Below are 27,558 nucleotides of genomic sequence, written 5' to 3' on the forward strand. Positions count from 1 at the left end.
AAATTTTTTTTGGCCTTACGACCTCTGAGAATCAATACATTTCTGAAAGCTCTTATGAATGGTACAATTATGTTTAGATTTGAGCCCAAATTACAATAACAAAACTGCATAGAATATTTGGCTTGTTCCCACATCGCCTCGTAGTCATAACATAAGCGGAGGGATACACCGGAAATTTTCTAAATTTCTTCCGGTTTAAGGACGCTTGTTATTGTTTACATTAGATCACCCATCCATATTCTAAATAAATTCAGAATATTAGTTAAAAACACTTTATTTTTAAATTTCGCTATGTTAAGTCTATGACAACCTCGCCACCCAGGCACCCGCATTTGATTGTTTGTTTACAATCAATGCCCGTGCCCCATACGCTATCTGGGGAGAGACTGGTTTCATGCCTCTGGCCCTTCTCCCTTCCTTGCATAGGTAAAAGAGTCTGTTTAACGCCATCTATAAATTTGCGCATCAAGAAATGTTAAAATGCCAGAGAAGACAGAAATAAACTGCACAAAACGTATGTTTGTAATCTTTTGTAGAATTGAACTTTAATTAACAAGATGAATATTAGTATTTAAAAGCAGTTCAAAATGAACAATATAAATGCACCTGTTTTAAAAAACTTCCACTAACTTAAGTCATCTTAAATAGCACTTTTATATGTGAACACAGACTATTTTTATGCAAATAGTGTGCGGTTATCGTCATTTAATTATAGTTTATCTGCTATTCTATTCACAGGCGATGTAAAAAACAAACATTCGATTTACTTTATGATGCTTGATGAGTATATGTCAAAAAGACATTATTAATCAATAAAGAAAAATAATTCAATGGAGTATTAAGTATATGTTATCTTACAAGTTTTACTACAAATTCCAGATCTTATTCATCATGTTCTTCATACTGAAAGAAAAACCTTTTATTAATTGTGAGAAAAAAGAGAGAGATTAGAAGAGCATTATCCTTATAAAGAAAAATTTGCCTCATGCTGTGCTTGTGATAGTTCATGTGTTTATTCTAATAATTATATTTATTAAAAAAAACTATGGATCCTTTTTGTGTCAAAAGTTAACAAAATTCCCTGACTGTTCTATTGATACAAGTAAAATAAAAAACAAAGTGTTCAAAAATTTATTTATGATATAAATTTAACTACAGAGAAAATTTAGCTGTGTAATGTGTGTGGTGTAGTTAGAAAATTGGGCTAATAGCTGCTGTGTAATGTGTGTGGTGTAGTTAGAAAATTGGGCTAATAGCTGCTGTATATGTGATCTAGCATTGAAGCATTAATCATTGTAGCTTTTATTTATATAGAAAAAGGCCTTATATATTTTTACATTGTCACTGTGGTATGGTATATGGCCTTAGTATTGGTTTTTGATGCCAGACAAGAAAATCGAAGCAAATTTTGACATTTGATGTGCTTAGTGAGAATGTAATAAAAAATAATTAATGATATTTTAATAAATGATATTTCAGTAATGCTTTTTACAAAATATTAACATTTAAATTATTTCTCTTGCCTTTGCTTTGGAGACATTATTATAAAATTTATTTTAAATTCATTTTAAATTGTCAACTTCTTATTTTATGTGTTGTCTTGTTTAGTAATAGCATTTTAAACTTTAAATGTAAAAGCGTTTTATGGCAAGTATACTGTGCACTATTTAGTATAAGGAGACATTGTTTGCAATATAAGTCTTAAAATGGAGAGTGACTTTCCTAAGTTAGATACTGATACTGGCAAGAAAACTTATTTTTGTAAAGAATGTAATCAGAGTTTTTCATCAAATTATTTTCTAGTTGTCCACAATCGTGTTCATACTGGAGAAGAACTTTATACTTGTAATATATGTGATAAGAGTTTTACTGTTAAGAGTTGTCTAATCAGACACTGTCGTATTCATACTGGTGACAGGCCTTATTCTTGTGATACATGTCATAAGACTTTTTCTCGAAAGAAAGATTTAACTGATCACGAACGTGTTCATACGGGTGAAAAACCTTATTCTTGTAATATATGTAATAAGAGTTTTTCTCAGAAGAGTAACCTTATTACCCACAGAAATGCAGTACATGCCAGACAGAAATGTTTTTTTTGTAGCGTGTGCAATCGTAGTTTTATTACGAAGGGTTCTCTAAATGCTCATAGTTGGACTCATGTGAAAGAGAAACCTTTTGCTTGTACCATATGTGATAAGAGTTTTTCACAGAATGGTTCTCTAACTGTTCACCTTCGTACTCATACTGGTGACAGACCTTTTTCTTGTAGTATATGTAATAAGAATTTTATGAAAAAGAGTAATCTGAAAGAGCACAGCCGTATACATTTGAAAAATCAGATTTCCTAGCATGGTGTGTATTAAGAGATTTTTAGTAAAGTAAATGTGCAACTGATTTCTTTTTTTTCATACCAGTGTGTTAACTGTTTGTTCTGAAATCGCTGCAATTTATATTTATTTATCTTTTTATAGAATCTTTGTAAAAATTGTACACATTAAAAATTGCACATTTTTTCTTTAGTTTGGGAAAACTTCTTTCATATTTAAATTAATTGGTACATCATGTTGCTTGTACAAATAAATTTTGCTATTTTGTTTATTTATTTGCGTAAAATACCGACTTAGCCACCATCCAAATTGTGACAAAAATCCCGGGCTGATTGTGCTCCAGAAAAAATCCGAATTTCCGGAACTTGAAAACAAAGTTTATTTTATTTGTTTGTAAGGGAGAGCCAGAGAGATACACTTTATTAGCTTATATTCATGATTAAAATTAATTTTTTATTGGTAAATAGTTATTATAATCATAAACTCCAGAAAGACATATTTGTAAATTTTAATTACTTCTCCTGGTCCTCATAGGCCCATAAGCAGAATATTTTCAAATGTTCTGCAACAGAACTTATTAATTTATACAAATGTTCTGCAAGCATTTCACATCGAAAAAAGTCAACTTTATGATAAAATACTATATTTTCATTTATTAAAATACAGCATCATACACAGATACACTACATTATTTTTTTAAACCAAGGCCTTAAAAATCTTTCGAATAGGCAAATGCCTAGGTGGTGCACCATTTGCAAACATTCGCTGGTCTGTTGTTTCAACATTTTCTTCATCTTCATAGAAAACATTTGATCTTTTAGAAACAATTCTGTCAATCGGGGATCCCCAAGATTCACAAATTGCTTCTGAAAAGGGAATGGAAAATATGAAATCATAAACTTCATGAAATTGGAAATCTCTGAATTTAATTCTTTTACGGCTTGCTTTAGAAGCTCTCTTGATGGAAACGGTGATCGATTTCTCTCGCTGTCTGCTAAAAACTGATACAGACATTTTATAAAAATGTTTTAGTCAAAAGCTAATTCATTAATTTCCTCCTCAGAATGGCAAAAATAAATTACTGATAAATGTGCTAAAATTTGTGCAGGGTGTCAAATGTTCCTGTTCTTAGGCAACAACATTCCTGGGAAGCAGCAGGTGGTCAAAGCTAAAGAGAATTTTCATTCGTTTAATAACAACATCAACGTTTTCCGGTTTTTCAAAATATATTTTATACTGCTCCAACATGGAATCGATGTAGATTATTATTTGCATTGCATCTGAGGAAAATATAGAAATCTCAGAATTATTTAAGGCGGAACATAGACTTTCGGAGCTAGCAGGCAAATCTGGCAGAGGAACTCCTTGAAACATACTCTCTAACTGATTTGGGAGGAAATGTTCTGCAAGATTATGAGGGGGAGCTTTTGAACCTTCAGGTCATTATGGTCTACAGAGGAATGTATGAGATTAATGTTGGGGATAGTTCTGCAGGAGACAGGTGGGCAGGGGAGGGGCGGTTTCGCAGGAAAACGCTGCCAGTTATTCAAGATACAAATTGTTCTGCAGGACTTTGTTTGTTCTGCGACGTACGTCACAGTTTTAGGCACTTTCTGCTTTTGGGTGTCATAGGTATGTGTAATTTTAAACATATATTAAGTAAACTAAGAAATATTGAGAAAAAGGAAGAAAAAAAACCTTGTTTAAATTTTTTTTCAATTTCAGCTTCTTTTTTTTTTAAGCACAAGAAATTTCGGAATTTTTACTTGGGCTCACAATCACCCCTGAAAATCTAATACATTTAATAAAGCGGAAATGTTACTCGATTTAATTAAGTATAAAATAAGTAAAAATAAATAATTGAAATAAATAAATAGTATTTTAAATAGCTTAATTTTAACCTTTACTGCTCTTTCTCTAATTATTACAATTGCATACTCCAAAGCAATTGGACGGACAGTTAAAATTCTTTTATAAAGAATGGACACGAAGAATGTAAAGCAAATATATTAGATTACAACCATTTCTAATTGGAATTGGGAAAGCCTTTGAAGGATTTGTCTGAAATAGCGTGAATACTAATCGCATTGTTTGTTTTTGAGATTGTATGAAAAGGAATCCCAATGTTAGATTTTAAAATCGTCAAAATACTAACCGTGTAGTTTGAATTTTAATGTGGCATGAATTCGAATAGTGATATTGAATTTTATAGATGTGTGAATACAAACCATCTTGTTTTATTTTTAAATCACTCCAATTTGAATTGTGATATGTAATTTTTAAATCGTAAGAACACGAATAGCTATAACTTTTAAATTACATAAATCGATGTTTTATATTAAAATCGTTTGAATAAAAATAGCTGTGTTGAATTTCAAAAATTGCATGAATACAAATCGCGATATTAGACTTTCGTGTGAATATGAATCGTCATGCTTCATTATTTAACCACCTAAATACTAATCATGACATTTGATTTTTAAATCACTTGAATTAGTGTTGCAATGTATAATTTTGATTGTAATAGTAAATTTTTTTAAAAAAATATCCAAAAATTTAAGTATTACCCCCCATGGGTGTTCTGTGGAACCTTAGGGTTCCGTGAGTTAGGACTTTTTTTTTTAACCAGTAATTATTTTTGAAACCTGTTTTTTTCATATTAGCAATCCATTATTTTTTTGATAATAAGGTTATTTTTATGAAATTATTAGTGTAAAATTGCAATAAAAAAATAGCAAATTTAAAAAAAAAAACGAATCATTGAATAAATTGCTAAAATGATATGCATTTATAAAATAATCGTATCAATCTATCCCATAGAAATTTGAAATTCTATAAATATATAGGCAATTTCAAGAATACAATTTTTTTTTCTCTTATAACCATTCTTACAGTTTATAACAGCTCTTTTTTTTTCAAAAACCATAATTCAGATTCTTTTATTCAATTTAAACTTATATGACAAAAACTGTAAGACTTAAATAATATAACAAAAACAAAGCCTCTTCAGACTTGCAAATTCAACTGCCTAACATAAAACTTAATTTTAAGGCTGTTTTTCGAAGACTCTGACGTTATATGAAATACTTTTTTGATAATAATATGCTATTTTTATAACTGCTGTGAGTTTGCAACTATTGCAACAAGACTATTTGGTCAAGTTTAGTCTATCTAAAGCCAGTGATGTCCATACTTATAAAAATGGTGCAAAATGTCAATATAGAGAAAAACCCACAGTTTTGTAAAAATAAAAAGTGTTTGTGGTCTAATCTTTTAATATTTAAAAACTTACTCCAATGCTACATTACCTGGACTCATAAAAATTTGCAAAAACTGAGAATAAGGCAGAGATGTTGATAATTTTTACCCTGTTGGAAAAATGTCACGAAATTAGTTGGTTTTTAAAAAAGTTTAATAACTTTCAAAATATTTAACTTATTTGTATATTTTAAAGCCCAGATAATTCTTCACAAGATTGTATATATAGTTTAAAATCATCGCATTGCTACAAGTGTAAGGCACTTAAACTAAAGCTTTTATATTTTCTTTAGCAACAGAGCTTCAAAAAACAGCATTAAAGAAATGAAACAATTGAAGAAACCAAACAATGAAAAATTATATTCTTGTTAAATTTTGAGATATTAATGCTGTTATTGACACCTTGCTAAGAAACTGTAATGTTTATGCGAAGGAAGAGAGTGATGGTCAGTAAAAGTCTCTGGAAAGTTCGGAGTGTTGATTGATTAATATGAGGTGTTGACGGGCTTTTGAATGACCTCTCCCTTCATTCCCCTGGCTTTTCATTGGCGAGTTATCACTATTTTATGTTCTCGAAACATTAGCTTCTATGTTGGAATACCATGAAAGTGTAGGCAGAAGAAATGTCTTCCTTTTTTGTCTGTAGTTGAATGTGTTTTAATTCTGTAAGGGGTCAGTGAAAGGACCAAAGCGGAAAAAGGATATGTTCTTGTACATTGTTGGTTCAAAACTGGGGTTTCAATATGCTTTTTTTTAAACTATGTGTAAGTAATTTAATTTATTCAAACAGTAAAAGAAAACATATAAAGAAAATGGTAGCATAAGTTTATAAAATAAAAAAAGTTTTGTTTAATAATGTGAGGGGTAATTCTAAATCTTTTTTTAAATTAACTTTAATTTTTGAAAGACTTATTTGCATTTTCACCTATTGCGAAGCCTTATGGAATTATTTTTAAAAATGTTTTATTGAAACAAAAAAGCACTTAATAAAAAATGAATAAATTTTTAAACATTTGATACTAAAAAGTAATGAAATAAGGCATTTAACTTCATATATTGTGCATATCGTGAGAATTATATAGCTGAACTATGATGCCAATATATTTTTAATTTTTTTTTGGGGGGGGGAGAGGGGAAAAGGTAGAAGACTGCTTAGTGGATGAAAATTTGTCATTTGAGGTTTGCTAGATAGCTTTTTGATGTTTTGGGTCAGTTTGGCAGTTAGGTACAAGCGTTTCAATACAGTACATTTATACTTTTTATCAGGTACTATAAATGATAAAAGACTAAATTTCAGCTCATTCAATTGAAATAACTATTTTCTGTGAATTTTTAAATGAAATTGTCCTTAACGAGAAAAAAAATTTCACATTTCCGAGCGTACGTCTCGAAGCATGCAGGCATGGTGAAGTGCTTCTTTCTGCTCTCACCCATTTTGAAAATTTTAAAAATAGTCCACTGTTCTCGATTATCTATGAAATTATTTGATGCTACATTTTGTTACGAAGATTAAAGATAGCACTTTATGCGCATATGGGGAAATTTAAGAATTCTTGGAAACACTTATTTGTCTAATCCTTTGAGGAAGGGATACGCAAAGTCCGGGAGTCCAAAGGGAAATATGCTTTTTTTCATGGAGTCCACTAAGAACAACTACATCAGTGAAATACAACATTTGTGATACCATGAAGATCGGTTGTAACCTAGATACAAAATGATACGTCATAGCTAGTTCTTTAGGTTCGAACATTAAATAACTTAAATAAAAAGGGATTTTTCATAAATTCTGCCACATGAGAAAACTTTAACTTATAGAATTCGTAATTAAAGGATGACAATGACCAAAAATTAAAACTGGCAACAAAAGTTCAGAGAATGGAAATTTTAACTAACCTTCAGATTTCTAGTATAATGAAGGTATTTTATTTTCAGTTAGAAGCTATTGTGTGTTTTACTTTAATTTATATATCGTAATAACCTAGAATATGGAACTTGTGCCAATTTTGGGTTGTACCCCGCAATTAGTAGGCTAGATTTTCATAAACCGGCTAGTATTACCTGCACCTGACAAAAAAATTCCATGTAACGCAAATGCATGTAAGTTCCATAAAAAAAAGTCCACCGCTAAGCTAGTTTCTTCCAATGTTTGATCTAGGAGCTTCCTTGTCTTCTGAATTGGGTACAAAATCACAAGGTTAATGAATTAAAAATTGATACTCTTAAACTCAGAATTGGGTTGGCAGTTCAACATAGGTTATGAAATATTAAAAAAAGTAACAGCGAAAAAAAATTTTTCAATTCTAATTCTTCTAATGCTTCTATAAAAAATCTGTAGTTGATTTCTTTATTAAAACTACAACAATTACCACAATGCTAGTGGTAGGTATTTGCCAAAATATATTAAGCGTTATCTGCGTCAATATTATCATAAAAGTTTTCTACGGCTCCCATAACAAAACAAGAAAATCTTTCTCTATTAACTTTGCCTTTTTGTACTTAGCTTATTTCTGTCATTTAATGCATAGTTTTCAACATTAACTAAGCATCATTGTTCTATACGAATTACCTTTACTCCATCAATTTTGCCCTTTAGTGAATAATATTTTTTTTAAATTTTAATATGTACTTATTACCTAATTAAGTTAAGCATCATTGGCGTCAATAATAGCATGGGCATGGAGATTTTGTACATTTTTCCTAAACGAATTAGAGCCATTTTCCCCTTAATTTTGCCTATCAACATGTAACAAGTTTTTTTTTTTTAAATTTAAATTACCTTCTATTTTAATCTATTTAGTTTCACAGGAACACGCTACAAAAAAATTTTAGAAACAAAACATTCAGCTTCAGATTACTTCCTAAATATTTATTTGGTTAAGTAGTCTGCACATGCTACCACGTTAACGATAATCATCAGGGCCGCCCATATGTTTGAATTTAGGGGGGGGGGCTCATGAAAAAAAGAACGACAAATAGCTTAATGAATTAAAAAATCAGTCCCGCAGTGGACTGATCGTTAAGACACGGTTCCCAGCAGATCACCGAAGTCAAGCATCACTGGCTGCGGTCAGTGTGCGGGTGGGTGACCACTTGGATCAGTCTGCGTAGGGACCGAGGGTGTGCGGTATTGGTCCTCGTTAAACTGTGCTATCGTAAAGTGCTCTACTTCGCACGCAGGTCGTCGGGCTACCGAAGCGGGGGTGCTTTCCCCTCCGCAGAGGATCAAAATTGTGATGGCATGTCTTCGGATCATCCTCCGGGATGTTTCCCAGACCGTCACCAATAGCCCATTGTGCAGCTCTAGTGCGACTTAATTAACAACAACAACAACAATTAAAAAATCAACAAAACGAAATTTTATCTATTTAAATATTTTTAACTTAATTAGCTGATTAACTCATTAATTTCACTTTTAATTATGCATGATTAATCAAATACGCATATGTTTCATTACCGAATATATTTTCTAGAGGGGGGGCCGGGCCCCTTCGGTCCTCCCCTATGGGCGCCCTTGATAATCATTAATCTATATAGTTCTGTAACGTTAATCATAGATCTATCAGACATAGCGAGTAAAGAATAATTAAATGATAAAACTAGCTCATAATTGTTACCTTTAAAATATTTGAAAGAATAGAATCAGCTATAGCAATTTGAATCAATGGTTCCAATCAAGTGATTCAAATCTCTATTATATTAATCAGGGATCCAAACAACTTAACTATAGTTAAGTTGTTTGGATCACTGATTTGAATCAAATGATCCATGTCACAGATTCAAATCATATACTTCGGATTAGTTATTTGAATGAAGTGATTAAGATCAGTCATTCGAATCAAGTGATTCAGATCTAATTCAAATCGAGTAATTTGGATCACTCATTCAAATAACATCATGAAATACCTCATTCACGAATCACATAATTTGAATCGAATGATTCAAAACATTATTCAGCTTAGATTCTAACTACAATTCACTTAATTTTAATCTGCTTCTACTAAATGCCCATAGGGAAAAAAACTGTATTAAAACTTTCGAATTCTTTCAAGTAAATAAACATATTTATCATAATGTATTCGTTCCTATATGATATATGCTTAACGCTGAGTTTAATGTGCAATACATCATATTACACGAGCTTAAAAAAATTTCCATTTGTTTGAAAATCATGGCAGAATATTGAGTATCTGACCAGCTCTTATTACTATCGTTTACGCACATCCAATCTCTACAAGAAAAATGGTAAACTTTATTCGAGAGAAAACAATTGAAGTTTTCCTCCGACGGTGATCGAAAGTGTTTGATTATAGTCATATGCAAACGATTCTGTATAGCGCCATCTATAAAGTAATAAATCAGGACTTATTGGAATATCAAGGAAAGCAGAAATAGACAACACAAAACGTGTGTTTGTTATCATTAAGGAATTTAAATGTCTCTGTCTCTAACATTATAATTATTGATTAGCTGGATTAATATTTAAATGTTAAATTTAATTCACAGTATTTACACACATGTGTTAAGAAATTTTCACAAGCATTAGTCAAATGAAAGAACACGTTTTTGTATTAACTAAATGTAATCTTTATTGTTAGATGTGTGTTGTGATCATTATTTGTTTATTAGCCCTTCTATTCACATGCGAAGGGGAAAAAAACATTCTATTCATTCAACGATACTTGATCAATTTGTGTTAAAAAGACACTAGTCATTAATAAAGAAAAATAATTCATTGGAGTAAATGACAAAAAATATACCAATTATAGTAATTTTAAAATATCGTCACCAGATTACAGATCCTATTCATATCACACTATTTTCCTCACAGTGACGAATGATTTATCGCTAATTATGTAGCGAAAAAGAGAAACTGAAAAAAAAAATCTATCATTTTTTTATAATAAAATTAACTGGATTCATGCTGTGTTTGTTTTGAAATATCACTTCAGTATCAGCATTTGAAAAAAAATTTGCTCATGTGTTATTCTAATAAGTGCATTCATGAAGGACTTTTGATGCAATTGGTGTTAAAAGTTCACAAACAAAGTTACCTAGTAAAAATTTTAAAAAATATCACCGTATACAGATTATTGATGGCATAACTTTTATTTAACTTTTTACATAATTTTATGGATAAATATCAATTGTGTGGTGTAGTGAAAATGGTCTAGTAACTTTATTGTATACACTGAGCATGTGAGCAATAATCATCATAATTTTCATTTGTACCATAAAAAGGCCTTACACATTTTCATAGTCTGTTTGATAAAGTATTTATACATTATATGCTTCTTAAGGTTTCTGTTTCTTTGTACCTTGCTATTTAATGTTAGCTTGGTATCCACATAGCCTTAATATATTTGTTTGCAATTCCGGGCTGAAAAGTTCAAGCAGATTATATCAATTTAATTACTTAATTGTAATGAAAAGTTATTGCTTGGTTTTTTTAATATATGGTGTTTCAATATTGTTTTTTAAGTTTTGATAACAGTTCAAATATTTCTATTGCCTTTGCTTCCAAGACATTATTAGTTTTTTATCTTCAACTTCTTATTTAAATTTCATTATTTTATTTAAAGTAATATTGTTTTTGGCTTTGTATGTAAAGGTGTTTAACAACAGGATTATTATATTGTACACAATATAGCATAAAAGATATATACAATATGAGTCTTAAAACAGAGAATGATTTTAATAAATTAAGCTCTTATACCCGTAAGAAAACTTTTTTATGTAAAGAATGCAATATGAGTTTTTCATCAAATTATTTTCTAGTTGTTCACAGTCGTGTTCATACTGGTGAGGAACTTTACACGTGCAATATATGCAATAAGGCATTTACTGTTAAGAGTTGCCTTATCAGGCACTGTCGTATTCATACCGGTGACAAGCCTTATTCTTGTAACACATGTAATAAGACTTTTTCTCGAAAGAAAAATTTAACTGATCACGAACGTGTTCACACAGGTGAAAAACCTTATTCTTGTAATATATGCAACAAAAGTTTTTCTCAGAAGAGTAATCTGACTGCCCATAGAAATGCAGTTCATACTAATGAAAAATATTTTCTTTGTAATGTGTGTAATCGGGGATTTTCAACGAAGGGTTCTCTAACTGCTCATAGTTGGACTCACGTGGAAGAGAAACCTTTTTCTTGTACCATCTGTAATAAGAGTTTTTCACAAAGTGGTTCTCTAACTGTTCACCTTCGTGTTCATACTGGTGATAGACCTTTTTCTTGTAGTGTATGTAATAAGAGTTTTTCAAAGAAAAGTAATCTAACAGAGCACAGTCGCATCCATTTGAAGAAGAAGAAAAAATCCTAGTCCCAGGAAGGTCATTTAACTACTCATTGCTAGACTGTTATTTGTGAAACTTTATCCTTGTAATACAGTTTGCTTTCTGCTGAACAACTTTGAAGAGACTGTGAAAAAAGGTCCTTAAGAGTGTGTCCTTAATCAGAATTTTGTGAAAAAATAATATTTGGAAAACTTTTTTTTCTTTGTGGTTCTGCAAGGATAGGACTTGTGAATTAATTTCATTTCAAATTAATGGGTTATAAATGTTTTTTTTCTCCCAACTAGTACACAAATGATGTTGACAAGAATAAAATAGAATGACAAAAAATAATAATAAAATAGTGCAAGAATAAAATCAATCATAAGAAAAAAATGTTGATTGCCATAATTACTGCCTGGTCCTCAGTTTTAAGCCTATTAAAAGATCATCCGTTCTTCACTTAGAACATTAGTGGAAAAATTATAACATTAGTAGCAGTTTCATCTGTGTAAGAGAGCATTGGTGGCTCAATTATTTTTAAATTTTCAGAATCATTATCTTTATCGTCATTATAATTTATAATGTCTTCAAAAATGTCATCTATATGTCTTAAATCAGTTGTTTAAATATCATCATCACAGTCGAAAAAATCCTCTTAATGAAATATTTTCCCCATTTTTCTCGACTCTATCAGATTTAAAATTAGTTTTTGATCACAGAAAATCTCCTATTAGAGATAAAGAATTAAAAAAGAAAAAAAAAATTCTACGTGTTATAAAATTTCATCTATGAAGAGAGACACAGTCGTCTTTAAAGATTTTTCTACCATGTAGGATCTGAAACCATAACATATTTTTTTTTTAGATAAAGACTGTTGTTAACTAGAGCGACATTAAACAGAGATTTATGAAAAGTTTTTCGTTGTTAAAAGTCGTCATTTGTTATTAAAGGTTTTCTTGATGTAAAACTTCGTACTTTTTCCATACCTGTGTGCATATTGGTTATTCCAAAATGACTGCCATTTATTTATATTTTTGGAATCCTTGCAAATTGCTTACATTCACATTAAACAAGTTTTAATTTTACTTGGGAAAAACATTTTCATATTCTAATAAGTCATTATCAAGGTTAATGAGAGAAATACAGGGATTAATATCTGAAAAGTTAGATAAAAATAATAAATTGTCTGTACAAGTGTCTGCAAACTCATTATATTCCTTGATAATAGAGAGATTTTATCCTGAATACTAAAAATATATTAAAAATCTATAAATACCTGCTTGCATTAAAAAAAATTAATGTATAATTAGTATGTGAGGATAAATATTAACAGTGAGGGGATTTAATTTTGGACTATGTCAACCTTCATCTATCAAAAGGTACCTCAATAATATTTGTAGTAGTAGTTACGCCACATTACTCCCCTTCCAGAATTTTATCTGTGATAGAATTCAATGAATGAATACCTTTAGTTAATTCATGCTATTTATTTATTTATGCCAATTTTGCTCATTATATATTTTCTTCAATTTTTTTATAGCATTTTGCTCATTTTTTTTTCGTTCATAGCAATTCGCTGATTTTTTTCCCCTTTATTTTTTGTTTATAGCACTTTGCTCATTATTATAATTTTTTTTTTCAGTATTGTTTATTACCGGGAGACTTTCTTTACTTCACCAAATTCTTTTTTCTTTGAGCAGTATATTTTTAAGCAAATCAATTGTTTAGTGTGGATCATCCATCAATATTGGCATGTTCTTATCACGTCCGGAGGTCACCAATGAGAGGAATTAATTATAAACAAGAGAGACTTATTATCGACTGTGTCAATCTTCATCTATCAAAAGGTACCTCTTGATGGAATCAAGTTAACATGTCTTATATACTAGTGATTTGGTATTCAATATTTATAGCGGTAGTTACGCCACGAGTAATGTGGCATAACTACAAATATTAAATACCAATTCAGTAGTATATAAGACATGTTAACTTGATTCTATCTTGAGGTACCTTTAATTAATTTTTTTGGTTTTATAAGAAGGGCATATAATTACTAGAGAACTCTTAAAATATAAATGATTGGATTATTCTTTAAGGTAGCAATGGTAGCAGTAGTAATTTTTTTTTTTGTAATTTGTTTCCAGATTTTTTTCATTGATATTTATGATGAAAATGGAGTTTTTAATGAATATGGTTCAATTCAAATTGTTTTAAAAACAATGCATAGTTCACAATATTCAGTTTTATGCAATTATATTGTTTTGCTAGAATGTAAATTTGTAACATTACCGACTTGTTGAATCTAAACTGTGAAATATTTAATATTTTTTGCATTTTTGTATGCACGGTTTTTCAGACACCCTCTGAAATGCAATAGGCAACTCTGAGTTCTCCCTAGGAAAAAAAGGTGCAAGGTTCTTCCTCTCAGAAAAGAGCACTTAGAGTTTCAAAAGGGCACCTAACACCATTAAAATTTATCAAAATGTGTAATATGTAATAACTGAATTCTATCTTCAACTTTCAAATTACCCTCTTTTTCTATTTTATGTGTGCATTTCACAAAGTAATTCTCACACATTATTAAAATAAGAGAAAAATTTGAAGCTTTTGAAAAATTATTAAAAGTAAGCTAAAAGAAACTCACTGTGTGTATTAATTTTCATCAAAAAAATTAAGCTAAAAAACAACTTTAAAGCTTTTTATTATATTTTAAGCTGAAAATTATGAGATAATAAACATTTAAAGGTGCATTTTTAAATAAAAGGTATATATTTAAAAAAAAAAATTAATTTGCAGGAAATTAAATACTTTTAAATGCTAGAATTAATTCAGAAATATAATTTTTTGTTAAAAAAAAACATACTCTTTCTAAAAAATTTTCCCTTTTATCAATAATTGATTTAGCAAATACATACATACATAGTAAAATTTAAAATCTCTAAAAAATTCGTTAATGCCCCCCCCCCTCCCCCCAATAAAAAATTTTAATATCTCTGGGACTGAATTAACTTTAGCTATATAACTAGACAGCATAAAAAAAAATCTTACTAAAATGAAGGAATCAAATTAAAAATTTAAGTTAAGTAATTATCAGTCACTAAATAAATCAAAAATGGACTTTTCAATAAAACAGATGGTTAGGAAAACAACCTTTTCTTGAAAAAAGAAAATAAAAAGGCAATGTTTTTAAGGGATGGTGGCTTATTTTTACAAGAAGGACGCATTAATAGGCATCAAAGGGCAAGCCGAGCTAGGCCGCCCTTCTAAAAACGCGTAGAACACTGGGCAGCTCTTATAAAATTGTACACAATTAATTGCCTCATATTAAACCCTACTCAGACAGCCGGAGTTACTTCAGAGTGGCATGTTATTATATTATTTATGTAAATAATTATTTATATTTTCATTGTTCTACTTACTGATCTATTTTTTTAAAGAAATTATGAAAATTAATTGAGTATGTATGATAAACTATTCATATTGATTTCTGTTTTTTTTTTTAAAAAAAATCTATTTTTAAGAAAATGGGGAAAACTTTAAATAGTTTGTGACAAGAGTATAACAAGAATTGTGATATCACACAATGTAATTAAAATAAAAGCATTTAAAATCAGCTGGTTAAATGTATTTATATTTTTAATTTTTATATTATATTCATCAAAATAAGTACACGTGTAACTATTTTTATTGTTATCGCTCTCAAATGTCATCAAAACACTTATTTAAAGTTTAAAAAATAAAGTCTTTACATTCTCCTTTGTTTCTAACCTGATGCAGATATATGTTTATGTAATAAAGCATGACATGTGAACAAAAGGTAGTTTTCATTTTTATATTATTTTCAGCAAAATGAGCACACATATAATATTCATTATTGTTATGCTCACAAACTTCATTAAAATTCACAGTTAAAGTTTTAAAATAAAGCTTGAAATATGATCTATAATATGTATTTTATTTCTGAGTTGCAATATTATGCTTTTGTAATGTGTGACATGCGACAAAGGGAGAGATATGTTAAAGTATGACTCTGTAATAAAAGAGGAACGGGCACACACACATATATGTATAAGAAAAGTGTGTCTATGCGTTGCAGGTGCACAATTTTTTAGGGGAATAAAATTAAAGTACACAGTTATTGTAGTTCTCTAAATTTCACACATAAGGAAGAATATTTCTTATATCTGCTAAATGATGTTTGTGAGGAGTTATTTATTCCTGGAAGTGTGATTAGAAATCCTTCACCCAATAATCATCCAAAAATAAACTGGTTTTATATAATTCTTTATTTTATTTTCAAGTTCTATAATCTCAACAGCTTTCATGGATGAATTCACTAAAATATAAAACTACTATTTTCCAGGGTCCTACTGAAAATTTTGTGATCTCTGAAAAGTATATATATTATTGCTCTTTATTTTCAGTGATAATAATGTATCGCCTAAAGTTATTACAGTACAGAACCCGTTATCCGGAAATCAGAAAACCGAAACGAAATTCGATAAATTTTCCCGCCATTTTTNAGGTCGAGGGCCGAAAGAATAAGAGCTCAAATTTTATACAATGCATAATATTTTGCCAAGAGCAGACATATTTCGCCTAAAGTGGCAGCTGAATAAGGCTGACGACGAAATTAGAGTACCTAAGATATTCGGAAGGTGATTGCAAATTCGGACTAACATAATATATATTTGGTGATAAAAGTCTTCCTGTAGCTATAAGGATACCAATGAAACCTTCATTGCCACCAGGCATAGCGTTACAAAAAGAGTGCGCTGGCTAGTTGAAAAGTGGTCAAAATTTTTCTATCACAGATCCGAGTGTGATTTAATAAAATCTATATTAAAAATAAAAGAAACGTTTTTAATAAATTTGGCAATTTAATTATTAAAATAGTTTTTTTATCCTTAATATTTTAATTGGCATTTCCATATGGGAAAATGATTCATGTTAATTTCAAGATCAATTACTTTAAATAAGAATTTTTAAATGAATATAAATACTTCATGAAAATATGAATGAAATAAAAAAAGTAGATTACCATTCTCATCTAAGTTATTTGTGGTCTTTAAAATACATTTCAGAATAGTTGTTGAAATAGTAAAATTAAAACTTAAAATTGAGACACAGTTATCGCCATATGAAAATTTTAAAATAAATTAGATTTTAGAGAAAAACCGAGCTAAATTAAATGTACTAACGTAAAACATATAACAATAAATTTTCTCTTTCTGCAGTATCCCTAGGATAGAATCGATTAGAATATAAGATTTTTACCTCCATTCTTAAAAAGAGGAAAAAAAAACTCGAATTTAATTTGTATATTTTTTTTCTGTTCTTTAAATTTCGTATACTGTCATTTAATTTCCTCGTTTTGTATACAAAACATCTCTGTCCATTAGAAAAATTTGGCATTTAAGGGGCCCGATCGAAAAACCATCTAAAAATTTTTTTAAACATATATTTTTTTTTCTAATACTATAATTTTAATTTATAAAGTTTTTCCCTAGACATGTGAAACTATTGTCTTCCCATTTCATCCTTATCATAAAACGAAAAAGTTTTTGAATTATCAATACTGAGCAATTTAAAAAAAAAATTAAAATTATTTAGTTTTTTTGTTATAATTTATCTATTTTTTATTTTTTTGGATATTACTAGCGTAAAGCCTCATAGAACCCTGCTCAGATGCTCACTTTACAGTAGCTGAGCTACCACTGACATAGCTCTTCTTGGAATCAACCACACACAAATTTCATTTTATAAATTTCCTGCTGTTGTTGTTAATTTACGTCGCACTAGAGCTGCACAATGGGCTATTGGCGACGGTCTGGGAAACATCCCTGAGGATCATCCGAAGACGACATACGATCACAATTTTGATTCTCTGCAGAGGGTATGGCACCCCTGCTTCGGTAGCCCGACGACCTGCACGCGAAGTCGAGCACTTTACGGTAGAACAGTTTAACGAGGACTAATACCGCACACCCTCGGTCCCTACGCAGACTGATCCAGGTGGTCACCCACCCGCACACTGACAGTAGCCAGTGATGCTTGACTTCGGTGATCTGCTGGGAATCGTGTCTTAACGATCAGTCCACTGCGGGACATAAATTTTTCGCAGTGTACTGATCTCATAAAGACACGGTTCACAGCAATCAAGCATCACTGTTTGGGGTAAATAAGCAGGCGGGTGACCACTTTGATCAGCTTGTATAGGGACTGAGGGTGTGTGGTATCGGTCCACGTTAAACTGTTCTACAGTAAAGAGCTCGACTTCATGAGCAGCTCGTCGGGCTACCAAAGCTGATGAACCATTTCCTCGGCATAGAATTAAAATTGATACCATTTTTTTAGGATCATCCAGAGATTTGTTTTCCAGACCGTCGTCAATCGAGCAGATCTAGTGCGAAGTAAATAATCAACTACTCTACTCCATTTATAACATTTTATCATTTTATAACAAATATATTAAAAATATATAGGGACCATTCACACAGAAGGCAATTATCGTACTTTGTTTGTTATTCGGAGAAAAGGCTTTAAGCATCAATCGCCTTCATTCTCCCTTGGGAGCAATCGAAGCTGTGTAAAATGCATTATTAGCGACCGAAATGGGCTGCAGAAGGCGTAGAGCAGAGCTCTCTGACTATGGCAACACTTCTCATGCTTTCCCCATTAGCCTGTGGAGAGTCATTATGGAAGGAAGTTTTTAATTTCTCTCTTGATTTTCATATAGATTAAAATCTTTTAAGTTGGAAACTATTGAACTGAAAACTACATTAAACATAAATACACAAGTGGGCGACCTTTGTGCTAAAATACAAACTAAGGTAAACAACGTTAAAGAGCACAAAAATATTTATAAAATACAGACAGCTGTTTCGGATGCTCAAAGGGCAACTTTCATCAGTGCAACAGAAAGACTCCGAAACAGCTGTCTGTATTTTATAAATATTTTTGTGCTCTTTAACGTTGTTTGTACATTAAACATAGTTCTAAAGAAAAGCATCATGGAAATTTTAAAAAATATTTTTATTAAATAAAAAGGGAAAATATCGCAATACATTCCTATGGATGGGTGATCTAATGTAAACAATAACAAGCGTCCTGAAACCGGAAGAAATTTAGAAAATTTCCGGTGTATCCCTCCGCTTATGTTATGTCTACGAGGCGATGTGTGAACAAGCCTAATATTCCATGCAGTTTTGCTATTGTAATTTGGGTTCAAATCTAAACATAATTGTACCATTCATAAGAGCTTTCTGAAATGTATTGATTCTCACAGGTCGTAAGGCCGAAAAAAATTTTGGAAAGTTAATATCTCATTGTGAATAATTCTTAAGGTTTGCCATGTTTTGTATTTTATCCCCTATTTGGCTACATTTGAATAAAATGTCGCCAAAAATATCTTTTAAAGATAGCCTAATTAGAAAATATTCTAATGATTATAATATTAATATGATAATGCTGAAGTTTAAAGGCTGAAAGAAAGAACTCGGTACATGTGAAATACTGCAAAAGATATGATGCAATAATATGATGGCGCGTTTCTTCAATCTGCGGCGTAAAAATATATCGGAAGCAGTAACCCGGAAGTCTGAAAAGAGCAATTTTAACACTAGCGCCACCACCCTTAGCTTTACACGATCACCCATCCATACAACTGAAAAGAGGAGTAGAGGGAAGGGAGAAGGGCCGAAAGCAGACCGGAAATCACTTATTCGAATTCGGAGAGGACAGGTACCTTCCCGCATCTTCAAATTCTCACTCATACGCGATTATTTTTCGTACAGTGAATGACTCTTTGAAAAGCTGATAATCTGTGGGAAGATCAGAAGAGTAGAAATAGACATTCAAAACCGTAAACAATCGTCTGCATTTGTATATTTTTTCGTGGAAAACTTTTTTGTCTGCATTTGTATACTTTACTGCTGTAATAAACCATACTATTTTGCCTCTATTGAAGAAGACTTTTTCTAACTTAATATGTGTAAGAAAATGCTTCGTAAAATTGTTTTTAATTTGTACTTAATGTCCTGTTTGGATTTATAAGATTTATTCATATTTGTATCTCAATGTAAGATAACTCTCTTACATACTTATGCAGTGTGTATCAAAAACTTTATTTATTTAGAGTGAATTGCACTCGTAATAATGAAAAAATATAGAAAGCAGTTCTTGCAAGTTTTATTCATATGACATTATCTTTTTCATGCTGAAAACAAAAATAGATGAAAAAATGAATACTTCGTGTTGACAGTAAATAGAATTCATGCTTTGCGTCATATGCATTTGATAAAATCTTATTTTTTGCGATTGACATGAATAAACTATAGATGTAGTGTGTGTTAAATGTTCGATTGCTGAAACAAAACTTATTAAAAAGCGCAATACCACTCTCTGTAGTCAATGATATTCTGCTTTGGGTCACTAACAATTATTATCTGAGCAATGTGTGTGTTAGTGCAAATAATACTCGAACGGAAAAATATTTTCATACATAGAAATTTCAGTTTGTGTGCTTAAAAGTTTCCAAGTGTAGTTAATAATTATTCTTCTTTCTTTATGTACCTTTTTTGCCTTTGTGTTAAAACATATGCAATGAGAAGTAATTTCATTTTAACTGTTTTATGTTCATAATGTGGAAGTTATTTATGTTGTATGTGTGATAAATTATTCAAGGGATAAAATAATTTGGATTAGTCTGTGTGATAAATTAAACAAGGGATAAAAGAATTAATTTGATTTTTTCTTGGTAACACTTAAAAGAAAATTTTTCATGTAAGTGCATCATAAACTGTTGTACACACATTAAAACTGCATATTATTGATTACAGTTGCAAATAATTAAGATATTAGATATTAAATACACATGATTTAGTATTTATGTATAAAATAGTTTAAAATGCTATTTTCTTGTTCACACAATGAGAAAAAATCTTCTGTTTGCAGTTAGTGCAATTTAAATTTTGTAGACGATAAAATTCTTTGACATTCTCAGATTTATGTCAATCAATAACAGTATACCTTTATTAAGGGTGATTGAGCACTGATGCAAAAATTAGTTATACATATATACAGTGCAAAAAGCCTTTTAATTCAGTGAAAGTGCAAACATTTATTAACAAAAGAAATCTGACATAATAATTTAGATTGAATCATATTTTTGCAACAGATGTGTGTGAGAAATAATTTGTAAATTAAATCAATTTAATTTTATGATTTCACGTATAATTCATTAATAGTGTATCATATTTAAATGAATCTCATACAAGAGGTGCATTGTTCCTACAGTTTTTTTTTTTATAAAGAAACATAAATTTAAATATTTTAATTTTGTTTTGTCTTTTTGTGCGTAGGATTGAAAAATATTTAAAGTAGTGTGTGAAAAAAAATTTCTCAATATAATTTAAACTAATGCTTTCGCAGATACATCTATTAATGAATCATATTTCTATAATGAAGTGATAATTTTTCTACCGATAACTTGTTTTTATTTTACATATTTAAAACATTTAATCAAAGTAAGTGATTTGGCATAACATGTCCTTTTTTGTAGCCTGTGCTATTAAAGTCCTTTATTTCAATGTGTTTCCATTTTAATCTCAATGCGCATTGGATATAAACTTAATTTCTTGTAACTTATTTATGAACCATTATTCTGGAAATTTTAATTGCACATATTTTAAGTTCATCTTTAAGATTCTTGAACCAGTAGTGTATGCCAAAGTGTTTTACGACAAAATAAGTTTTCCTAGTGCTGTCTGCTTGTATATGTTATATAATTTTCTGGCACAAACAAGTATACTCATAATCAATATTGTACATATTGGCAAGAAATTTTTTTCTTACTGTTCATGCGATTAGAATTTCTCTTCAAATTATTCACATTTATCTAAGCACTTTTCAGAAAACTTAGTCGTGCAGTATGAGCGAAAATAGTTTTTCTAAGAAAAGTAAAGTAATTGTACACAGTGTTATTCATCCCGAAAGAAAACCTTATCCTTGTAGTAATTGTGATAAGAGTTTTTTGTACAGAAGTAATCTCATTAAACACAGTCGTGTTCATACTGGTGATAAACCTTATTCTTGTAGTATATGTAATAAGAATTTTTCACACAGATGTAATCTAACTAAACACAGTCGTGTTCATACTGGAGAGAAACCTTTTTCTTGTAGCATATGTACTAGGAGTTTTTCTCATAGATGTAATCTGACTAAACACAGTCGTGTTCACAGTGGTGAGAAACCCTATTCTTGTAATATATGTAATAGGAGTTTTTCTCAAAGAGATGTTTTGACTAGGCACATTCGTATTCATGTAGGTGAGAAACCCTATTCTTGTAGTATATGTAATAAGAGTTTTACACAAAAAGATCTTCTGACTAAACACAGCTATGTTCATACTTGTGAGAAACCCTTTTCTTGTAATATATGTAGTAAGAGTTTTTCACAAAAAGATCTTCTGACTAAACACAGTCTTGTTCATAATGATGAGAAACCTTATTCTTGTTGCATATGCAATAAGGGATTTTTGCAAAGGAGTAATCTGACTAGACACAGTCGTGTTCATACCGGTGAGAAACCTTATTCTTGTAGTATATGTAATAAGTGTTTTTCGCTTAGAAGTAATTTGTTTCAACATAGTCGTATTCATACTGGTGAGAAACCTTATTCTTGTAGTATATGTAATAAGAATTTTGCACAAAGTGGTTATCTGAAAAAACATAGTCGTGTTCATATTGGTAAGAAACGCTTTTCATGTAATATATGTAACATGACTTTTTCAAAGAAAAATTATCTAACTAGTCACATTTGTAATCATACTGCTTAGAAGTCATATTCTTGTATATATAAAAAGAGTTTCCATCCATATAGTCATTGTATAGTCATTGTATTCTTAGTGAAATTATATATGATTCTTATTAGTACTGTAGGGTCAGATGGGGTGAAGTGGATATATCTTAAAAAACGTGTATTTTCAACAGTTAAGTTGAGATAATTTAGTTGATATATATTTTATTCATGCATATTTGATGTATATATAGTTGAGATATATACTTTTAGAGACATTTACTGGGATTGTGGCCAGTTTAGTTTTTTAAACCGATGAAAAAATATAATGTTTACATACTATCTGTTTGTGATCAATTTATAAAATATGTTAGTTTAAGCTATTGATGAACCTACTTTTAATATCATTAAAAACTGTCAAGAACTATTAATTTTAGTTCAAACTGGTGGAGGGACATCTTGGGAGCAGATCTACATAGAAATTCAGGAATAAATTTCAAAATTTTATTTATTATGAATTGTTTTTTGAGGTGGGATAAAGTGGGTATATGGTTAGGCTTAGCTAAGTGCTGTATGGTATCTTGTTTAAGTATGGTAGCTCTGTGTTAGCTTTAGTAAGTATCTAATGCTCTAAATTTTAAAATTAAACAGCTTAATAATTTGCTTGTTTGATTATAGCCCTATATCAGTGTTTTCATTACAGAGCAAGAACGTGAGAATCTCACATATTTTTTCCTTTTCTCGCAATAAAAAATGATTAACGCGAGAAGTTCGCGCATTCTATTAATCAATTTCAAAATGAGCGAATTTTGGAAAAAATTTCGTCTTTTGCCATTTTGAATAAAATCCGTTTCACTTTTCTTCATTGATTTTTCATTATTCTGAACATTGGTCCTTGTTATCTAGGTTCCCTATTTACCAGTATTGTTCAGAACCGGTGCGCACAGCAGAACACCACACCCCCAAACCCCTTTCCAAACACAGTTCTCTGCAACCACGTGTTCACCGTAGGTAAGGTTTCTTCATGTAAGACGTTTACATATTTTGTGAATGAATGTAAGATGGATGTTATGTCACCTTAAGGCGACATCTTCTACTCCATAACGGACAAATGAAAGTGAAACGAATGCCGGTGGAAACGGTCAAAACCAAACAAATACGGATATTTTTTAGCCAAAGAAATATAATAGCTGATGAAAAAGTAGATATCGAACATTTTCCATATGATGATGCAGCAAAAATATTCAATTAGAAGATGTTAAAAAATTTTTATAATTAAAGAGATAATTTTTTTCCAAGTCTATTCGTGTTTTTTTAATTTTTGGAAATCTCACTTAAATTTTTGAAATCTTACCCTGTTTTTGAGAAAAGATGAGAAATTCTCTCCCATTTTTTTCCTGTAATGAAAACACTGCCCTATATAGTAATTTTAACTCTGAAAACAAAATTTATTTTAAATTTTATTTTTTCAAGAGAAGAATGATATAAATGACACATTATACAATAAAACAAAAATTATAAAAATCGCATAATGGAACTACTGAACAGGCATATTTAAAGATGTAGATTAATTTTCATTCATGTTTTTGCCTTCATGTGGCATTTTTTTCATGGAAAACAAAATTATTTCATTAAATTCACTAAATTCCATAAAAATACATGACTATTACAAATAATAAAACTACTTTAAATTACTACTATAGATATTAATTTTTACACTCTCATTTATATATCAAATAAATCAAAATCTATCACACTTCTCTTGCTTTTTGATGAAATTGAGTAGAGTTCAGCAAAATACACTGCATCCGAAGTGAAACTTAATTTTGCATTTAAAAATACAAAGAAGAAAAAATTTTAGCATTTTTTTAAAAATATATCACGATACATTTAAGAGCATTTTTATTTCGAAAACAACATTTGCATTTGTTTTTTAGCGACATATACACCAATTATGGAAAACTATAAGCCATTAGCCCCACTCTGGGATAAAGTGGGTATATCAAAACATGTTATTTTGAATGCATTACCATAAGAAAACAAACAAAATAGATTAGTTATGCCTCATATTTAATCTATATGAATCCAATGTACGAGGCATGTTCTTTAAGTAAGTACCGTTTTGAAATTAGAAAGACATGCAAAGATATCTCAAAAATTTTATTTTTATTTGAAAGCCTGTACCTTAATCTACTTTTCTATATAATTTCCTTCTACATTGAGGCACTTGTCATAGTGTTGTACCAGTTTTTGAATACCCTCCTTATAGAAGTCTGCCGTCTGAATTCTTAACCACTGCATCACAACTGTTTTGACTTCGTCATCGTCTTGAAGACGCTGACTGCCCAGATATTTCTTCAAGTGCAGGAACAGATGGTAGTAACTGGGCGCCAGATCAGGACTGTACGGAGGATGATCTAGAGTTTCCCATTGAAAAGATGTGATGATACCTTTGGTCTGATTAGCCACATGTGGACAGGCATTGTCATGCAGCAAAACGATGCCCTTCCTCAACTTGCCACGTGTTTTGTTCTAGATTGAATGGTGCAGATTGTTCAATGTCTCACAATAAGCTGCTGCGTTGATTGTTTCATTATTCCACATAGAAATTCCACAAGCAGTACTCCTTTTCTGTCCCAAAAAAACTGTGCACATGACTTTCCGAGTAGAAATTGTTTACTTAAACTTTACTTTTCTGGGTGAATCTGAATGCCGCCATTCCATGGACTGTTGCTTTGATTCTAGTGCCACCTACGGTGGTGCTTTGATTCTGGTGCCACCCATGTTTCATCGCCCTTAACAATTTGGCTTAAGAAATCATCACCCTCGTTGTGGTACCGCTCAAGGAAAGTCAATGTACTGCCTAAACGTTTGGTTTTGTGCACATCCGTTAACATTTTCAGTACCCAACGCGAGCACAATTTCCTGTAATTCAAGTGCTCGGTCATAATGCTATACAAAACACTACTAGAAACATTAGGAAAGTGAAAACACAAGGAGGAAATTGTAAAGCGTCTGTTTTCTGTCACCTTATTGTTCACTTCCTGCACCAAACTTTCATTAACGACTGAAGGACACCCACTCCGTTGTTCATCATGCACATTTGTGCGGCCTTCCTTAAATGCTCTCACCCACTTTCTTACCATTCCATCACTCACAATGTTTTGTCCATAAACTGCACAGATCTCACGATGAATATCGATCGGTTTTAGGCCTTTAGCACTAAGAAATCTTATAACAGCCCTTAGTTCACAGTCGGCGGGACTCACGATTATCGGAGGCATCTTAAACACTCAGTAAACAAAGAAGAATCAGGCTGCAATGGCCTCAGTGCATAGGCATGAGATGTAAGTACCCAGTGTGCATGCACAGAACGCCGATAGCAGCGCTGCGGCCGCGGTGTGGCAAAACGGTACTTACTTAAAAAACACCTCGTATATAAAAGGCATCAAAATTTTCCGTGAAGTAAATTTTATGGTTTATTTTTAGAGTCTTCTTTAAAAATGCTTGACCCACTGTACTCCACCTGACCCTATGTAAAAAATGTTTCTCTTAAGATATTTTAACTTCTCATAATATTGCACCTTTTGTTGTAGCATAATGTTAAAAGAAAGTTTCTCAGAAATGTCATCTAACTAAACCCAGTCTTGTTCATACTAGTGACACTCCATTTCTTTGAAGTATATATTATAGGGGTGTTCCAAATAGTAGTGATTTAAATCTTTACATTCTTGTTCATACTGTTAAAAGACCCTATATTCTTCTAGTAATAAGTGTTATATAATAAATATCTCTAAATAAGCTAATCTAACTAACCATAGTTGTGTTGACTCTGGTGGGAAACCTTAGTATTGTAGATGTGTCATAACAGACTTTCGTTGAATAATCATATGTCAGTTGTACTGGTGCAAAGCCTGTGTTTTTTGCAGCATATGTAAAAAAAAGATTTTCACAAAGAAGTGAGCTGACTGAACACAGACCTGTTCACTTTCTGAATTTACTTTCTTCTTGCATTCTAAGTGTGAGTTTTTTCGTAGAAGTTTCATCTGACTAAACACAGATTAATTAAACTAAAAAAGTTTGTGCTTTTTAAAATGTTTTATGATGCAGTTTCATCTTATTTATTAATTTTGTATTTATATGTATGTAATAACTGTAAATAAAGCTTTAGTGTAGAAAAATTGTAAATTGAAGTAAAAATACAGCCTACCCATTGCATCATAGTTAAAAGTGTACATGTACAGTATTGCTTAATTTACATCCAACTATGCTTGTATATTTATTATCGCAGCATTTGAGTCCTGAGCTCTAAGTACTATTACTTTTTTTTAAAATTTATAACAATTTTTACTCAAAATATCATGTAATCTGTTGTTATTTCTTACGACACTTGGACAAGCCAAGCATGGCAATCCATTGGTCTTGGCAAATAAAGTAACAAAGGTGCACCTTTTGTTTGAAAAGAGAAGAGATCTGTAAGGGTAAAAGTATGTCTTAGTTCAGAACCTCCCAGATAGATGGCAGCACCACTTTTGTGTGAAGCCTCTTCAAAAATTTTGACATAGATCTGAAGGGGAAGGAAATTTTCTCCAGATCACCGTACCCATGATACTGCTCAACAGACCACAAGATTTTTCATTCCACAGATTTTACCAACATATATATTGCACTTAACCTCTTGCACTTAAACATTTTCTACCAACATACTGAATGATTACAATTTTAAAATTTTTATATTTTAATTCGAGAACAGAAAAGTTAATTTTTTAAAATTAAATTTGGATAAAATTGCTAATATGTTTTGGTATAAATTAAGTGGTCTAGATTGGTCCATAAAATCTATTCCTCGTTCTTTAGCCCAAATAAGTTTTTCCATTATTTCACTATTATATAA

The 27,558-nt window shown here is 30.6% G+C and overlaps 2 protein-coding genes and 1 long non-coding RNA gene across 3 annotated transcripts in view; all 3 read left to right on the forward strand.

Moving 5' to 3' along the window:
* The window catches only part of LOC107440145 (glutathione S-transferase 1), a 115,809-nt gene that overhangs the window by 71,643 nt on the left and 16,608 nt on the right, over window positions 1–27,558 (forward strand). The window lies entirely within an intron of this gene.
* On the forward strand, window positions 19,172–26,852 carry LOC139425178 (uncharacterized). Its single transcript, XR_011636457.1, has 2 exons — window positions 19,172–19,860; window positions 23,571–26,852. It is a non-coding gene; the product is annotated as an uncharacterized lncRNA (long non-coding RNA).
* On the forward strand, window positions 19,855–26,852 carry LOC139425177 (zinc finger protein 271-like). The gene has a single exon (XM_071178950.1). The coding sequence runs from the start codon at window positions 21,799–21,801 to the stop codon at window positions 22,702–22,704; it is 906 nt and encodes a 301-aa protein (XP_071035051.1). The 5' UTR covers window positions 19,855–21,798; the 3' UTR covers window positions 22,705–26,852.

Source organism: Parasteatoda tepidariorum, chromosome 3 (genome assembly GCF_043381705.1).
Source record: "Parasteatoda tepidariorum isolate YZ-2023 chromosome 3, CAS_Ptep_4.0, whole genome shotgun sequence".
Taxonomy (NCBI): domain Eukaryota; kingdom Metazoa; phylum Arthropoda; class Arachnida; order Araneae; family Theridiidae; genus Parasteatoda; species Parasteatoda tepidariorum.